The 17,722-nt window shown below is 45.2% G+C and overlaps 2 protein-coding genes across 4 annotated transcripts in view; one reads left to right on the top strand and one right to left on the bottom strand.

The window, feature by feature from the left end:
* The window catches only part of TRIM55 (tripartite motif containing 55), a 40,996-nt gene extending 24,526 nt beyond the window's left edge, over window positions 1-16,470 (top strand). Inside the window, exons 10-11 of one of the 3 annotated variants that reach the window (XM_064442617.1) lie at window positions 8,633-8,755; window positions 13,804-16,245. In XM_064442617.1, the coding sequence (XP_064298687.1) occupies window positions 8,633-8,755; window positions 13,804-13,923 (243 nt within the window). In that variant the 3' untranslated portion in view covers window positions 13,924-16,245. Of the gene's footprint in view, window positions 1-8,632; window positions 8,756-13,803 lie in introns of all 3 variants that reach the window. The other 2 variants (XM_064442620.1, XM_064442618.1) reach the window with 2 other exon arrangements.
* On the bottom strand, window positions 16,459-17,094 carry CRH (corticotropin releasing hormone). The gene has a single exon (XM_064442616.1). The coding sequence runs from the start codon at window positions 17,084-17,086 to the stop codon at window positions 16,559-16,561; it is 528 nt and encodes a 175-aa protein (XP_064298686.1). The 5' UTR covers window positions 17,087-17,094; the 3' UTR covers window positions 16,459-16,558.
* Between the last annotated feature and the right edge of the window lie 628 nt (window positions 17,095-17,722).

Genomic DNA, 17,722 nt, shown 5'->3' with positions numbered 1-17,722 from the left:
ATCCCAAACCCTTCAGACACCCAAGGCTCTGTGTGTGCTTCTAAATACCTGTGGTTAAAAAATGGTTTTCTGTAGGCAAAGGTTTCTTTCCTTTGGTCATGCTAGTTAAGAGCTGAAATATCTACAAGATCAAGGACTAAGAACTTCACTACCCAGTGAAGTTGTCCTGAATGCAAATACTGTCAATTAAACCTTAACTATTCCATAACATCTCTTCTGGAGTAGCTCCTTTTTGGTAGACACTGTCCATGATTTAGTTCTTCCAGCTCCAAATTCACATCCCTATTAGGTAAGACGTATGTGTATATCCAATTTCCAAAGTGATATGGCTGATCTGCAGAGAATCCTGTGTTACCACTTGGGCATTTAATCTTATTTTCTGAAGGCAAAGACCTCTGACACAAAGTAACTGTAGTCACCTTTGGGTGTTTGCTCTAATGGCAGAAAAATTCAAATTCAAATGCTTGGTTTTCCCCACTCACTTTCTGAACTGTGCTCTAAGCACCGTACAACATGATATAGTGCATCTATGAAAAATGATAAATTATTATTCAGTTTTTATGTACACAAATTCCAGCACTATGACTGAAGTATATATCTCTATTAAAAAAAAATAAAAAGGAGAGGGGAGAAGCTATCACCTACGCTTTAGCTGCATAAGTTATGCAAGAAGATGCAAGGTCTGGTGGTAATTTGAATTTGAAAAGCATCGGACACTGTGAATCTCAATTAAATTTATGTATCATAGTTTAAGTTTCATTTATTTGTGTTTGGTTTTGAAAATTCAATATATTATTACAAAAGGACATAGAGCTTGTTTGTACTCCTGGGAAATCAGGCATGTGAAAAGCACTATGCTTTTTTCCCCCCCTCTCTTTCTTTTTTAATTCAAAATACCTTTTGAAATTAAAAATAGACAAATGCAGGAAGCTCTCATTTCTACCATTTGAGACCTCTTTCTATGTTGTCTCTAGTGACAGCTTTATGATTTATTTAATCATTAAATAGAAATGAGGTGAGGGAGAAAGACATTTTGGTCTCAGACTCTATTTGCATAAAAATTATTTTCTTTTCCATTTGTAGTAAGGTGACTGTTCAGACAGTTTATGTGTCTTTATCTTTCATGTGAGATATCAGGTCACTGCCCTTTTTCTTTTGTGTGTGAGAAGCCCCTGAAAGCCAAATAATACAAAATTACTTGAAATGACTGTCATAATAATTTATAATAATAATATAAATCTGCATGACTGTCATAATAAGAAGCATATAATTTATTTTCAGGGTATTTTAACAGAATGCACTGATAGGGATTTCATTCTTTTCAGCAGCAAAAAAGAGGTCAGATCCACCTATTAAATCCCAGAATTTACTCTATTCAAGGGCCGCTGCACTCTAAGAAATTGTATCAATGCATCAAGAAATTTCCTCCAGAGTGCAGGAGGGTTTATCAGCAGGGATAAGGCAACAGGAGGTACAGCCCACAGACATACACATTACTTGGTCTAAGGAGGGACGGAAGGAGATGATTCAGCATGAACAAAATAGATAACTCTGCACTAGAGAGCAGCATCCTGCTTCAGGGGGTGCCTAAGTCAGAAGCAGAGTCACCGCAGGCTGCTTCTGTGTCTGATGGAGGATGAGAGGTATCTCCAGTGAGAGGCAGTTCACCAGCTGCTGCTGGTTCTCACTTGGCACATCTGCTGCTGTGAGTAAGGTGACATCGATCTTAACCCAGGTGCCTCTGCTCAGTGTCTAAAGTTGGGGGGATCTTCTGAAGTGAATCTGAGCCTCTGGGGATGACAGCCGGGAGCGAACAATTAAAACACAGGGCACAGGAACAGCATCAATGAGCTGCCTTGCCATCATGGGGAGTAATGTATTAGTGGAGGGTGACATAGATATTAACAAGCAGCCATTTCCCATGCAGGGGAGAAACAGATCTTTGAGTCCAAAACAAAAACTTAGAGAGCTTAGAGACAGACTATGTGATGAGTTACAGAAGGAGGTGAAGCAAGCCTTCACCAAGTCTTGTCTTCTTGTGTTCGGTCTCAGAAGACAGGCTAAGTGAGCAAGGAAGAATACATATTTTGTGCATTACACTTCAGAAACTCATTCACTCGGTTGTCACCTCAGGACTCAGGCATGTGGTTTTGTACTCTTTGTATCTGAAGAATGCTACCAAGGCTTATAGGTGTGGAGCTTTAGGCATATGAAGAACGGTGTGTATGTTTGTAAATGCTCATGGCATCTAACTGTTGGACTGGCACACCTGAATGGGTACATGGCCCTTCAGTCTCTTGGAAATCTGACTTCTAATTATGTATTGAGTCATTCTTAGCAGTAAGATTAGTTTTCAGGAGTGCTGAACCTCTATCTGTCACTTCTAATGGTGCAAACGTTCAATACACCCAGCTTTCAACCAGGTATGTAAGCCCTTCTTGCTGCCCAGCTTTAGGCAACCAAATGTGAAATGCTGGCCCTAAGTTCTGCCTTTTAATTCTCTTGTGCAGACCTCTGATAGCTAGAGGAAGCTATGCACATCAAGAACATTAAAACCACTTTCCAGGAATGTGTAGACTTTTAAAATGTCTTCACATTCAGAACCACCCTATCCCTCAGTTTGTAACAGAGGAATCTCAAAAATCAGCAGTGATGAGTCTTTTATAATAAAACTTTCTTGTGTTGTCACTGGAAGAAGGCAGATCACAAAATACCTTACATCTGCTCAAACTGTTTCAGTCTGGTTAAAATACAGAGGGCAATGGATGCATAAGGAAAAGTTTGGTCATTTTTTTCCCCTAATCAGATTTTTGTAGGCAACATCTCTCATGCAGTGATACTATATAAATTTGTGACAGTTTATGGAAGTCTTGTATTTCCCTGGGTCTCTGGTTATTCAGCCTATTTCACCTAAGATGAAGTACTGGACCTTATATTCTGTTCCTCAAATTCCCCATCAGAGAAGTAGCTGTCTGTGGCTCCGAAGGACTGAAGCACATACATTTAGTTTGAAAGGAAATGCAAGTTATTCATCCAGAAACAGTATTCTGATCTAATTTCCCTTTGCTGCCAGTAAGTACAGTGCTTTAATTCCATAAGGATATAAAATATAATCAGGACTGAGCTGTTTGGGAGGAGAAATACTAATGGAGTGGCCTATGTTAATCTTGTTTCATTAGTTTTAAAATTTTCTATTACTTGCTTGCAACCTTATGCCATCTGCCAGAATTACCATAGGGACAGTCCTCTCTGTATTCATGTACTGTAGTTCTCTTCACCCTGCTGCTGAATACTTCAATTTCAGCTGGTGATCCTTCAATTTTTTTTCCATGAGACAGCTTTAAATCACATGTCAGAGAGGTCAGTACTTAGCTAAGTTTTAGTCGATTGGTTGTCATGTCAATATGCAGACAACACGGACAAAATAAGATAGTTTAAAACTAAAATAAGTCTGAGAGAGATCATGCTGTGCTCATTGTCCAGGTACCTCTGCTTTTCCATCAATCCATAAAAGGTATGGTCCCACATTTTAGCACAGTGCTGGTCTGGAATGCTTGCACAAGCATGGCAGTGGCACACAAATAATAATTTCCTTTCTCTTCTCCAAACTGAGAACACGGTCTTGCCAATCTGCTCAGGTAAGGAAGCTACGTCCCCCTCTTCAAGCCAACTGCTCCAAGAGAGGGGATTGCTTGAGGCAAGGCAGTCTTGCAAGGCTGGATCTTGCGGGAGCGATGCTAAGAGAGGGTCTTCCCTCCCGTCTGGCCCACCTGACATGGCCTTCCCACAGTTTGTTCCCAGAGTGGGACAAGAAGTTTGTTAGCATCAGCAGCAGGCGCAGCCCAGGCAGCTCTCTCCCAGGAAGCCAGCTGCTGCTCTGAAGGCTCTCTGCTCCCTGCAACAACTGTGCTTAGTGCTAATGAAAGATCTGGGAATGGAGAGAGCAAAAGTCAACTTGATATTTACAGTCTACGTCTGGATATACTTGGACAATATCTTTCCTTAGGTAGAAAACTGGAGGGGTATATTTATGTTCAGACAAAAAAAAATCCTCAAATTTCGACTGAATGAAAAATGGGTCATCTAGCCTCCATGAAGTTGAGCCTTTTGTAGGAGACCCATGAATCAGCTAGTATGCAAGCCCAAATTAAATGCTGTTTGGAGCTTCTTCCTTAAACATCTCCTAAATTTCACCTGGGGGGGGTGTGGGAAAAAAAGTGTTCGGCCTCTAGTTGAAATACAGGGCAAATGCTAGATGCAAAAATCTCAGTTAACGGTCCAAAAATTCTGTCTTTTCTTCTCTGTAATTTGACTTAATGAATTGGGACTCAGTTATAGTGGCAGGCTGATGTTTAGTTGCTGGCAAATTCTGCCTATAAATTTTCATTTTGCATCTTGATTTTGTGCTTCAGGTGAGATTTTTTTCCCCTCGGTTTAGCAAATAATGTGTAAAGAAAATCAGGGAAGTCTTGACTGTTCCTCTTTTAACACCTCTCTGTCCCTTGCGTCTGAGAATTATCTGAATGATTCAGAGGCAGTAGTGATGAGCTGTGAGGGCAATGTATTAAGACCAGCTTCCAGACAACAGTTTCTCATAATTAATATGAGTGGCAAATACTTCACCTGAAGTTTTACCTCGAATAGTCTGCTCTGTGATTTGTCTGGTGAGTCATAGATACTATCTGAATTATGTATATTTCATTTTTCATTCCATTACTAGCAAAAGGACCTCCACAATGACAGTGTGGACAAAACTATTTCTCCTGTTCAAATTAATACAAAGCCAGGCTCACCTAGATATTGTCTTTCTGCAACTAGCTCATTTAAATACTGAATTGTACCTCCACTTGACCTCCTCTTCCAAGCATCGCCTGTTCTGCTTATTGTTAGGGCGTTTGGAAAGGAAAATAGAGTGCAAACAAAAAATATTTCTTAGTCGTGGATGAACTGTTGCTGTTTTACATCACGTTACAGTAGATCTATGTCACAACAACACAAACCATCTGTTTGTAAAATACTTGGTTAGTTGTCATCCCACTGCCTTGAGACAGTTCGGTCTGTAGAAAGCAGTGTTTATAATCCTGTGATCATTAGAGGTGGATCAATATTTAAACACCAGCCTATCTGATTGAAATCCCACTGACAGTAATGAGTAAACTGGGGCTGAGTCCTTTGGATATTGTGCCTGACTTGTGAGCAGGCAATGGGCTGGACCACAGCACCCTGCAGGATTCAGTGCCCTCCTACCCAGCGTTTGAAATGGAGGTACAGGTTGGGGGGCTGCAGGTACAGCCAAAAAGAAACTGAAAAAGAGAACATTGCTTCAGTGTTAGATCCCTTCTCAGTTGATCTGTATTCCTAACATCTTTACAATAACCTCCAGGTCACTAAGAGATGAGTGACTAATTCAGAAAACCTGTTATCCCAGGCTACTGGCCAATACAAATAGGTAGGTGCCATGGTGTTCAAACCATGATGCAGATATCCAACATAGATGTCACACCTTTGACTGAGCAGAGAATGAGGATCTCACAGTGCCGGGAAATAAGTGATCTGAATTTCTCATTGTTCTTTTTAATTTAGGGAGCACCCTATAAAATCTGCCTGAGTCTATCTCAACCACTGAAGGTGGTGATTGAAATACAGACCCAGTCTCTTAGAGTACTTCTGGCTCAGCACTTCTGCACACAGAAGAAGTGGCTGTTTTTCATGATGAAACACTTGCTGTGTGACTTGGTCTATTACAAAATGCCTTCTGAGGAAAGGTAGCTGTTGTTTACCCCATCAGTGCTGGTCAGTGTTTTCAATATCTGGTACCAGATTTATTTTTAAAAATACATTAGTTTTTATATTTATGCACAATTTCATAATTGAATTTTATAAAATAAACAAATTCTTTTTTTAAAAAAATTGAATTGGTGCCCACCCAGATGCAGGTCAGTTCCAAGCTTGTCTCTGGGGACAAGTGCCTGTGACCTGCATTCTATATTCTGTAAAAACCTGGTCAATAACTGTGATTGAATCAGAGAATTTAAGAGTAGTATTTATCACAGCTTCCTTGGACATCACCTGGGAACAGTGCAAGATGGGCAGACGGAAGTTTGATTTAATATCTTGCACATCGACTCACCAAGTGCTGTGCAAGCAAGCCAGCATTGCTAATGGGTGAGCACAGATTACAATGTGAGATGTGATATGACAGACGTCTGTCCAGGAAGTCATGGTGCTGCTCACTGAGCAATATATTATTGTTGGAGCTTCAGTTGCTGTGGTTGTAGTAAGGATTCAGGCAATTGAAGACATGGAAAAATGAGCACACAAAGGAAAAGGGGCAGCAGCAACAGGTGATGAGGGAAAAAATGTTTTAATTGTGGCCAGGAATTTCTTTTTTCTGTTACATGGTGGCTTTAAAGAATGGCAACTCGTTGCTTTAGCTGATGTTCCAGCTTGTCTTCCACTTTCTCCATCAGTGTGTTTTTGTCTCTCAGACAAGGTGTGCCGTGTCCACAGCTCACATACACCACCACCCCCCCCCCATACTTACAGCAGCTCAACTAAGTCAGTCACTCAGATGTGAGCAGTACTCCAACCTCCAAAGCATGGTATGTGTCTACACACCTCACAGCTATGCTGGCTCCGTTATCTGATCCTGTGAATGGAGCTCTGGGGTGAGTCACAGTCTGAACTGGCACTCTGTCTCATTCACTGGATTTACGAAAATACCATTTGCAGGGGAAGAAAAAGCTTTCATTTACAACAGTCCCTGTTACTCAAAGGAAAGACTACATGACAGAGACAAACATGACGCTAAACCATTACTAAAGTTGCTACTTCTCTCTGAAAGCTAATAGAGAAGTTTCTCTGACGTGGACTAGGTGGGTTACTGGCACAGAGAAGTTCTTGGAAGTCTTTACTTCACCTTTAACTTGTTGATCAGCTGTCCTATCTACTTGTCTGATGAAGCAGAGGTAGGGGGAAGAGTGAAGAACTAGTAGCTTTCTGGCACTGGTGGCCGGCGTGTACCCCTTCTACAGCCTCTCAAGATGATCATTCCTTTGCTAGACAGTTCTCCAGCAGGGATGGAAGGGAGCAGAAGTGACAGATGGCTCATTGATCAGGAGGTCCTCAAAAACTTCATTCTGAGAGGAATGAAGAATGATGTGTGGGTAGATCCAGGAAAGACTGTTCTGGTCATGCAGCCTTAACATTCACATGTTTCCAAGACTCTCCTCTTGGGTCTCCTTCATTTTCCTGGACAGTGGAGGGACTAGGTTTTATGTAAATCTGTAGTTAATTGCTCTCAAAAAAAAAGTGATGCCAGTGAGGTACAGCAATAGGTGAAATATTAAAGAAGTATCTTATTTCTTGCTTTTTTGTTTGAGTCATGCAAAAGATAGCTGACATAAATAAGGGAATTGTGTTTCCTTTTTTCCAAGTTAGAAGAAAGCTTAGAAGAAAGTTAGACAGTTAGAAGAAAGCTGCTTTCTCACACCACTCTAAAACTGTTTCCACCATTGCTTCAAGTGTCTGGACCTTTGGATCCCATGGGAGATGTGCAGATCTTATACCAAAATAAGCTAGCCAGGCTGTTATCTTTGAACTGTAATTGGTCTCCTTAAGGTCACTATGTAATAGACATTGCCTTAGACATTAACCACATAATGTTAATTGTAATATAATGAGAATCTATTGAAAAAAGGCATTTCCTCCCAATAGACTTTAAAATTCATTACTGACCACTATTAAGAGTGACATATCTAGTACTGTGACTGATGGAACTAGTCTGTGAATATTATTTTGTCTGCCACCATATATATTTCCATGGCAGGCAATTGTAGCAATTATTTTGGAGAATATTCTGTTGGTTCCCACTAATAAAAGGAAAAGATCCATACAAAATAAGCAGCCTCTTAGCTTGAAACAATATTCTTGTGATATATGTGACAGCTGCCAGGTGTTATGCTGAAGGAGCCAGACTGCATAAAAGTATGAACACAAAATGCTTGAACTAAAGTTTAAACTATTTAAAAATAACCTGTTGTGCTCCCTTTGTTTCTGCTGCCTGGAAGTGATGAGTGCCAGAAGTGTAACACTTGACATTTGAGGCAGACAAACATAGGCTACAAATTCTGTGATGGCTTTGTGACCAGCTAGCATTTTTTAATCATACCTGTTCTTGTCAACACTGGGGGTTGTTTCTAAACAAGCCAGCTAAAATATGGGAACTAACTTTAATTTCTCACTCATTTTCTGAGGCTACAGAAACCATAGAAGCAAGAAGCTTGTATTTTCGCTCCTTCTTTCTCCAAGACGTACATTTTCTAACAAATTCACACTTTTGTTCTGCTGGATAAGGAGAAGGCAGTGAAAGCACTCACATGCCTCTAAGGGTGTAGATCCATTTTCTTCTCTGGCAGCAAAGGTGATTTAGGAGTTTCTTGCCAAATGGCCCTGCTTCTTATTCCTGCCCGGATGCCACCACTCACATGGCGTTTGTGCTGAGGCAGCTGTTTGTTGGGCGGTGTTGGAATCAGATCATTCAAATGCTCCAGGTTTAAAAATATCTTCCTTCACCTCAAAAAACAACAAAAAGATCTATGTCATTCCAGTGACATTCCCATTCTTAGCACAGCCCTGCAAACAGCTGCAGCAATGCAAATGGACAGTGAACCATGGAGGTAAAGTGGGAAGAGGTGGATGGGGAGCCAAGGGGCAGGACCTCCTTTGGTTCGCATTGTTCCTCCAGAAAACATTTGTATAGCTGCACAAGAGGTCTATTCATAATCAACCAGTGCATAATTGTAAGAAATAACCCCCTTTCTTCAGGCATACTGACTTCTAATAAACCACACGCATTCTTTTCTCACCTATTTCACTGTAAGTCTAGACCTTTTTCATTATTTCAGTCAAAACCAAGATCCTGATCCCACAAGAAGGTAAATACAGTTTTGGAGACTTCAGCAGTAGGTCAGAAATAACATACTTGGGCGCCACAAAGTGCTCAACTACTATAAATTCACTAGGTAGAACATTTTTGCCCCAAAAATGTGAGGAGGCCATTTTTGCTTTGTCAACAAAGGCATAATCTATTCTACTGTGGGCAGCATAAAACCAGCAACCATTTTTGGTTTCTGATTAATTACAAAAAGTTGTGATCATTTAATCATGCTCAATCTGGATAAAATATACTGGTGGGTAATCTACAGCCCTAGAGGAAACAACCATTTCAGGCCTTATTTCTCATGTCTTCTTGCAAGCTAGTATGAGAGGGACATTATAATACTGGTTTCTCCAGATCCTATCTTACCAGAAGTCATCAAAAATAAGAAAAAAATTGCCAGAACAAAAACCAAACTGAAGAAGACTGTGAAGACCCTTCACCTTTCTTCCCCACTTCCTAAATGTAAGAGTTACTGATCTCGTAAAAAGTAATAGTGCAGTCAAAGTTCTCGATTCCTACCAAGCAGTTTTCTGATATCCTAAAGTATTTGGCTGGAATGTTCTTGTGTAATTACTTAAAAGCCAGATCTAGTCTAACCCGGTCACCAAGAGTTTCTCTAGAGTCAGGAAACAGGTACCTCCAGAGGGCAACCCACCCTATAGACACTTCTTTTAGGATAGGGCAAATCACCCTCTGGTGGTGCCTTTCTCTCATCACTCCGATTAGAGGGGACGAATGCAGTTTGCTTGAGTGGATATCTCGTTTCTGGGTGACTGAAGTTTGGTAACATGGATCCCACTCTTTGTACCTAAAGGCTATGGAGATCAGTTGTGGTAAAGCAGAAAACAGCGTGTGGACTTTTTGTGTAGACTTCATTGTGTTTCAAATATCTAGAATGCCTAGATTGCCTACTTTTCCCCAGCTTAAATAGGATAACTGCTGGGCCTTAATAAATGAAAATGTTATGACACTCACCCCTTTCCTCCCCTTCACACCCTTTACAAGAACCTTATACAGATTCAAGTAGTGCCCTGCTTAAGGAAGGAAATGCTGAAAGATGCTGAATACCTGCAACATTAATACAACTCATCAGGTTAAACACTGAGATCCTTATACTGTTTATTCATGCAAATTCTAGTGTGCCAGTTGCTGAGGAGTGCTGAATGGCTGCTCAGTGGGAGTTGTGGTTGCTCAGCACCTCCAAAGAATTGGCATGTAAACTCCAGCCTGGGCTTTGCTTATGGGAAAAACAAATCCAACCATCAGTCATACAGGGTGTGCTTCCCTCCCTGCTTCATGAACCGGCCTGGTGAAAATTCCTGTTGCTTATTGAAAGCATCATCTGATGTCACTCGACACCACAGGGGAAAATATAAATCAAAGTTTAAGTATTCAGCACTCTCTCAACATTGGCCTAATGTGATTAATGTAATCTGAGGTAAACATTTTAGTTATTCCTTATTGCTGTTAGGGACCCAAATCAAGGGTTGGGACTTGTTATTCTAGATAATGTGAAAAAACAAACCCTACCCTTGAGATCTCCAAGACTAAGATAAAGCTTGAGTAGAAGTTTAACAACAGTTACCTAATAACAACGAACAGACACAATGAAGTGTTGAATCTGAACCATCTGAAAGGCATGTGGCAAGGGCTGTGCCGTGCTCAGCAGAAAGCTTTTCTCTGGCAGCGGAGCAGGCCTGTGGTAACAGGGAGAGCGAGGTGATCCGGAATGAGATTGCAAACACCTACTGTGGGTTCAGATGCCCAATGCCATTGACACTGAGGGGGCCTACTTCTGCTTTCTGCCTTTCAGAGTCACCTCCTGGTTCAAAAGAGTTGTTTTCTGTAAAAGTCTACAGCTGAAATCTTTGTCTCAGACAATCCCAGCATACTGTATAACTCTGAGTTGTGTGGGCTGTCGTTGGAAGGGAGAACGGACTTAATAACGTGGACAGAGTTGCTCCTGGCACCTTTTGATGGTCTCTTGCCTCACGAGAGTAGCATACCTCAGTCACTGTACGATTCAGAGCACAAATACTGAAGTGTCACAGGTGTGAAAACACAAGTCTAAAAGCCAAGGAATGGCCCTATTATCAGCTTTGTGCTTGCTTCACTCCCAGCTGGGTGTGATGGCAAATGATTGCTCTTGGAAAGGCACATTGAGGTATTGCAGACCAGCAGCCTGCTGAGTCCAGCAAGGTGCAGGGACTAAATGCTTCATTCAGCCAAACTCAGTGGGAATGTTGGAGCTCTGACATGGTTTTGCTGACACAGGAAGATGTCATCATAGGAGAATATGAAGGAGTTAACACATTATGAAACACAGTTTTGGCAGTGATGCAGACAAAGATTGTTTTGTTTGAAATGCAGTACCAGCAGTGTTGGTTAACATGGTAATGCAGTCACCTGGCCAGTCTCAGTCATTACATTGTGCTTCATTTCTTCTAACACGTTAGATCCAAATCCTATGAAACAAGCTAATTAACTTTAAGCTCATAGTTAGTTCTTTGCTTCGAAGTAAAGCTTAGTTTTATGTATACGTCTGGATAATGGCTGGTTGCAATAGCAAGTGGAAGTGCTAAAGGAAGCCCATCTTGCACAGGAAGAGAAATAACAAGACTCCAGTGTGCTTTTAAGTAAAAAAGAATAAAAATACAGGAAATTATTTTTTTAAACCTCTTGCCAGTCCTATTGCTTGGCAGGGTGAGGAGGGCTGCCCCATGCCTGCTTACACATGCTGCTGAAGACTAAGTGCACAAAATTGCACAACCAATTTCAAAATTACTTTTAGCTAGTCCAGGCACTCTGGCTGTCCTTCCAAAAATAAAAGGCAAAATTTTCAACATCACAGAGGACTAATAAACCACCTACATGCCTGCATCAACTAAGATCAAGAAAGCGCAAAATCCCTTACAAGTCAGAAAGTCTAGCCACCTATTTACTGCTGATACCTGACTTTTGTAATCGGGGTTGGAACATTTCAGCTGAAAGGTTTGCATTCAGCACTTTCCTGGGCTGAGAGGCAGATCTTCTGTAATCGGGACTCAATTAGCTACGTGCTTTTTCAGATGAAGATCTGGCCCCATGGGCCCAATTCTTTATGATACTTTTGCATAAGCCTGGGAGGTGACCCTTCTCACCAGCATTGCTGAAAATGGGCTTCTGTATTCAAGTAGGCAGCTGTTTCTCCCAGGTTTCTCACCATGCTTGTGCTCTCATTAGAGTACATGATAAAGTTAGCAAGCAAAACCTATATTCTTCTGCAAGATCCTTGTCCATAAAAAATCCTTTCTGAGCCCTGTATTTGCAGTGAGTAGCAGTGAGTGCCTTGCTTTGAAAATATGAATCTAAGCCAAAGATTAGTCCACACTTCAAATATTAAGGCAGATTCTCAGATAGTATCTCATTGGAACAGGTAGAGCTATTCCAGTCTAGAGCAACTGAGGATCTGGGTCTAAAGGAGGAGCTATGAACTCTAAGTATATATAAACAAAGAAATAGGGAGCTACTTTTTTCATACCTCCATGCTGTCTTGTCTGTTGGTGTCATGACACTCAGATAGGTAGTAACTGGAATGAAGCCCAGTAGCTAATTTATACTTAACATATCCTTAGTTCTTACTAATTCCTGCGGTACACTTTAAGCACTTACAAAAATGCTTAGGAAAATCATCCATCCCATGCTTCAGTTCCTCACAAGCATCCCTGCTTCATTGTTTGTTCCTGGATATGTCTGTCAGCATCACTGCTTTGGTAACTTTCCATTTTAGGACAGTATTATAAGTGACTGAGATGTGTTAAAGTTCAGAGGGCACTGCTCTGTCATTTTCCCTCTATCAAGTAGTATCTTGACATTAAATAGGACTCCTGGGATCATGCTGACATTCCCAAAGTAAGGTGAAACCCTGTGCAGAGAAGGCTGGCTGAATTGGCTATTTTACTTTTAAGAATGTACAGTAATGTATGTGCATATCTAGCAATATAGAGGGGGAAAATATCCTGTAGATCACATGTTAAAACATTATTTTAATGACAAAGACAGAAGGCATCCCTTAGCTACCAAATCACCCATTTTTGTATATTTTATCTTTAATAGGATTTCCAAAACTATCACCAAGCTGGTCTTCATTCTCTGTCAAAGGGATCTGAAGACACTGGAACTAGTAAAAATATTTCTGTATGTCATACTGGCCTGTTAAATATTCAGCTAATTTTAAAAATAGTAATAATTCCTGTGATTAGCAGCTACAGAATATTATGTCCAGATTCTTATTTTTACTGTAAACATAGGATACCTGTGCAAACAAAGGCAGAATTTGGCCTGGGATATAAGCAGAAGTTTATACCTCTGTATTATTTATTTTCTGTTCCTGGGCTGAGTGAAACCGAAGTGAAATAAATATCAAAAGACTTTAAAGAAAAAAAGAACCACATCCAAGGCAGATTTCATGACAGCAGAACAAGTATGATTTTGAGTGGCAACGCACTGACAATAACTTTTGGCTTTGGTCCACATCAATCTGGAGGCCCAGCTATACAAGCCAAGCTGGCTCAGGATCACTTCTAAACAGTCAGTTATCACCTTCGGTGCAATAATATTCCAGAGGTCCAAAACGGGACTAAGCCCTTTGCACAGGTGCAACACGCTCACCCAGCATAAGCCTTCCTCTGCCGTTGTCCGTGGCAAAAGTCCCTCCGACTTCTCTGGCATTCGAAGTCTGGCTGGCCTCCCCAAATGTTCATGCTCCATGCCTTTTCCCCTCTTTCCACTTCATTCTGGTTTTCTGCGTGTAGTGAAATTGTAAGGATTTTAATGCAATTCATTTTTCCTCTTCCATTTGTCAACCTTTCCTTCCTTTACAGACTGGTTCTGAACCATCTCCTCAAGGACAAGTGGAGGAAGCTCCTGTGAGCAATGAGAGGGGTGACGAGCCGGCTCGTCATGTCTTCTCCTTCTCCTGGTTGAACTCACTGAATGAATGATGACTCACTCCGGCTGGCTTCTGGTGTGCTTCTCCTCAGAGGGACCGTGAGCGCAGGCGACCTGGCTGCAGTCAACAAAGAAACTGGCCTGGAAAGAGACATCCGAGCAGGTTTCATCCCCAGGAACTCAGTTGACCTCCACATCGTACCCAGCCCTTGAGATGACAGAGTCCTAAGAGGGATGGGAGCATGGGGACAAATTGTTATACTGTATTGTAGTCAAAATGTTTCCAATAATTTCTTGTTTCCAAGGGGAAAATAGCATCACTACAGCTGTAGGCTGAGCACCGCTAATGCTTTGTTATTCACTTTTGGCATGTCCCCGTGTAGGTGTAAATGCTTCACCAATGCTGTTAAGATACTCACTAGTAGCATCCTTTGCCAACACAGCGTTTCTCCTCAGTACCCTCCTGCGTCAGCGCTGGTGACTTCAGTGACACCATCGCACCCTTGGCACTCCCAAGTCAGGGTCGTGCCTAAGCACCTGCACTATGAGTGGTCACTCGTGGTCACTTACAGTCCCCACAGTACCGGAGCCTCCCCAGCTGCAGAGGCTGAACACACGAGGGGAGAGGAAAGCTGCCGTTTCTTCCTTTGCCCTTGCTCTTCCCACAACAGACAACGCTCACATAAACAGGCTATTTGTAGGGCAGGTGCCCAGCAGCAGGGGTGAGGAAGACGCACATGCTGAAAGCACTGGCCACCCCACACAAACGATGCAAGGCACAGCTCTGAGCATGTGGGGCAGAGGCTAGAGTGCTGCCTGCATCTGTCCAGCCATAATCCATGTCTGCATCTTCTCAGCCATCTGTGTGTACAGGAAAAGGGGCATGTTCTTGCACGAAACCGGGATGCAGTGAGGTGGTCACAGATAGTAAGTCAAGGTTTAATTTGAAGGCCCTGTGGTGCGCAGTAAGAAAAGGCAAAAGCTGAATGTCCTGTTCCGTGTGTATGGCAGATGTGGAGCTGTCTAATGAAATCAAATTTGTGTCTTGAAAGAAGCTCTACAAGATGTACTGATGGTGAAACCCTGCAAGTTTTGTCACTGGGGACAGGGCATCAGAACTCAGTAGTGTTTAAGAGAGATTGGCAGGTTGCCGGGGGTGCTCGGTGCCGTGGGGGACCAGGTGTGAAGCTCTGCACTAGGGTTAAGTGTGGATCTTTCCAGGAGACCCAAGTCAGGCCCTAAACACACCTATTTTGGCAGGGGACTATGGCAGGCCATAGGGCTGCGCTGCACCCCAGCAGGGCCGGTGAGCTGGCAGCGCAGACCCAACACAGTGCCTGGTTAGCAGGCTGTGAGGGGTCGGCCCCAGTCCTGGCCATTCCTCGCTACAGGGCTGATTCACATCAACCCTCATTTCTATCTGTTTCCCCTGGGAAATGCTCCTGCAAGAGAAGTTTTGGAGGGCTGCATAGGTGAGGTATGCACAAAGCCTTGAGACTCAGCCCAGAGCAAGCACCGCTCGCACCACTGCATCAACTCTGGCTGCTGGAGCATCTTTTCCTTGAGATGTGGTCTGGGGTGAGGGATTTCCTATTTTCTCCTGGTCATCCTGGAGGATTTCCCCCAGTTCCTCCCGCGAAGTTTCTCCACATGCACCGCCAGCGTCCCTGGGAGGGACCTGGCTTGGGCACTGCCACCGGGACGGGGGGAGCCAAGGCGGGGAGGCATCTGCCCTTTTTGGGGTGCGGGAAGGATGAGCAGAGATAGAAAGAAAACAAAAAAGAGATGTGGAAGCGCCTCCCCAGTGCCCCATCGCTGCGCCCTGGCAGGATGCAGCCGCCCGGCCGCAGCGGCAGGAGCCGGGGCCCCCCCAGGGGTGCTGCTGAGGTGGGAATCGGCGGTGCTGGGGGCCACCGACCGGCTTCCAGCCCCCCTCCGGACCCGGGAGCAGCCGGTGCCGGGGGCGGCGGCGTGGGGCAGCGCCCGCCTGGAGCCCGGGGCCGGCGGCACGTCGGGGCGCGCCTCTGGGAGAGCCCGCAGGGACGGGGGCTCCCCGGGGCCAGGAAAAACGTCCCCGAGGGTGCCGTAGGGCTCCCCGCGGCTCTGAGTGTCCGCGGCCGTGGGTGCCCCCCATCCCCGCCCCGGTAAGCGCTGAGGGAGGCGGAGCAGCCCTCAGGCGTCTAGGCAAGAAAGTCTATCAAGCCATGGTAACTTTGCAGCTTTTATTAAAAATATAAATATTAAACATTCTCTTACACAACAAAATCGACCGAGCGCTGAAAAGATGTTTTATTGTGAAAATGTTTACAAGGAAAAAAGTGGATTTAAAGTAGCTCACAGAGATTCCCCCTCCCACCTCCCTGCCCCCAGCAGAAAAGTTACCTGTCTTCTCGGCACCATTTCTTCCAATGCTCACACATCCCTACGTAGCGATGGCACTAGAATAACTGGGAAACGGAGAAATAAATAAAGGTAGGGGAGGTTACGAACGACACTCGTGTTTCTGCACTTGGTACACGGTTGTGCATGCTAGTCAAGGGACAGAGGCTGTTCGGCGTACACCCTTCTAGGTTTAAAGCTATATAAAAATAAAGAGATGACATCAGAGCAGCACTATGGTACATCGGACGGTGTAATTATTCTTGTGCTAACTGCGGAATCTCTTTGGCAAGGCGGGGAGGGGCCGTTTCATTTCCCGATTATCTCCATCAGTTTCCTATTGCTGTGAGCTTGCTGCGCTAACTGCTCGGCTCGGGCCATCTCCAAGACTTCTCGCAGGAGGTGGAAAGTCAGATCCAGAGAAATAGGGGGCTCCTCGGATCGCTTCTCCCTCTCCACGGCCTCACCCTCGGCTTCGCCCTCGTCGGGGCTCCCCAGCGAGCGCTCGGGCAGCTGCTGCAGCTGTGGCACCGCCGCCCGGAAAAAGTTGCTGGCGGAGGCTTCGGGCTGTAGGTGGCTGGTGCTGCTGGAGGAGGCGGAGAAAGAGCCAACGGGTCTCTTGTTGAGGTTGCCCAGGCGCAGAAAATACTCTTCGCCCATACGGAGCAGGACGGGCAGACTTTGCTGCTGCTGCTGCTGCTGCTGCTGCTTGAAGAAATGTGGCTGGTGCAGAGCCCCGTGGGCGGCTACCGGGCTCTTGCTGAGAGCTCTGCACTCCTGGCAGGGCAGGAGGGCCACCAGCAGGATTCCCGTGGAGACCAGCAGCGGGATCTTCATGGTCGGGGCCCAAACCTGCGGGGGCAGATGCGGGGAGGGCGGGGGGGGTGGGGGGGAGGGGGTGGTTAGGCAGCCGAGCCGCGGCGGCGGGGCAGGCAGCGCGGGGCCTGGGAGGGGGCGCCCCCCGCCGCCGCTGTCCCGGTGCTGAAACGCGCCGCCCCGCGCCCCCCCGCGCCCCTCCGCGCCCCGCACACCGCGGCCCGGCCGAGCTCAGCCCCGGCCCGGCCGGCCCCCGCCGTCGAGGCGGCCGCCCGCCCCCCACCGCGGAACAGCCCTGGGCTGAGCCGGCAGAGGCTCCTGGGGACGGGGCTGGCCTGAATCCCTGCAGAGAGAGTCCACGCGTGTGCGCAGACCGGGAGGGTGCGTGGGGTGCTTGTCCCCACGAGCTGCAGGGTGCGAGCGCCCGGCTCCCTCGCGCCCGGCCGGGGGAGCTCCCCGCCTCCCGTGGGACGCGGCGCTCCGCAGCCCCCCGCACCGCTGCCCCCCGCACCGCAGGGCACCGCAGCCCGTTCAGCGCCCGGGCGCGGCCCCGCACCTACCCGGGGCGGCGGCGGCGGCGGCAGGGCAGGGCAGGGCAGGCGGCGGGGTTCGGCGGTGCCCGGCGTCCCTTCCTCTCGCTCTCCCTCGGAGCCGGCT

Source organism: Phalacrocorax carbo, chromosome 2 (assembly GCF_963921805.1).
Source record: "Phalacrocorax carbo chromosome 2, bPhaCar2.1, whole genome shotgun sequence".
Taxonomy (NCBI): Eukaryota; Metazoa; Chordata; class Aves; order Suliformes; family Phalacrocoracidae; genus Phalacrocorax; species Phalacrocorax carbo.
The sequence above is the reverse complement of the archived record's forward strand: the minus strand, read 5'-3'. Positions and strand labels throughout refer to the sequence as shown.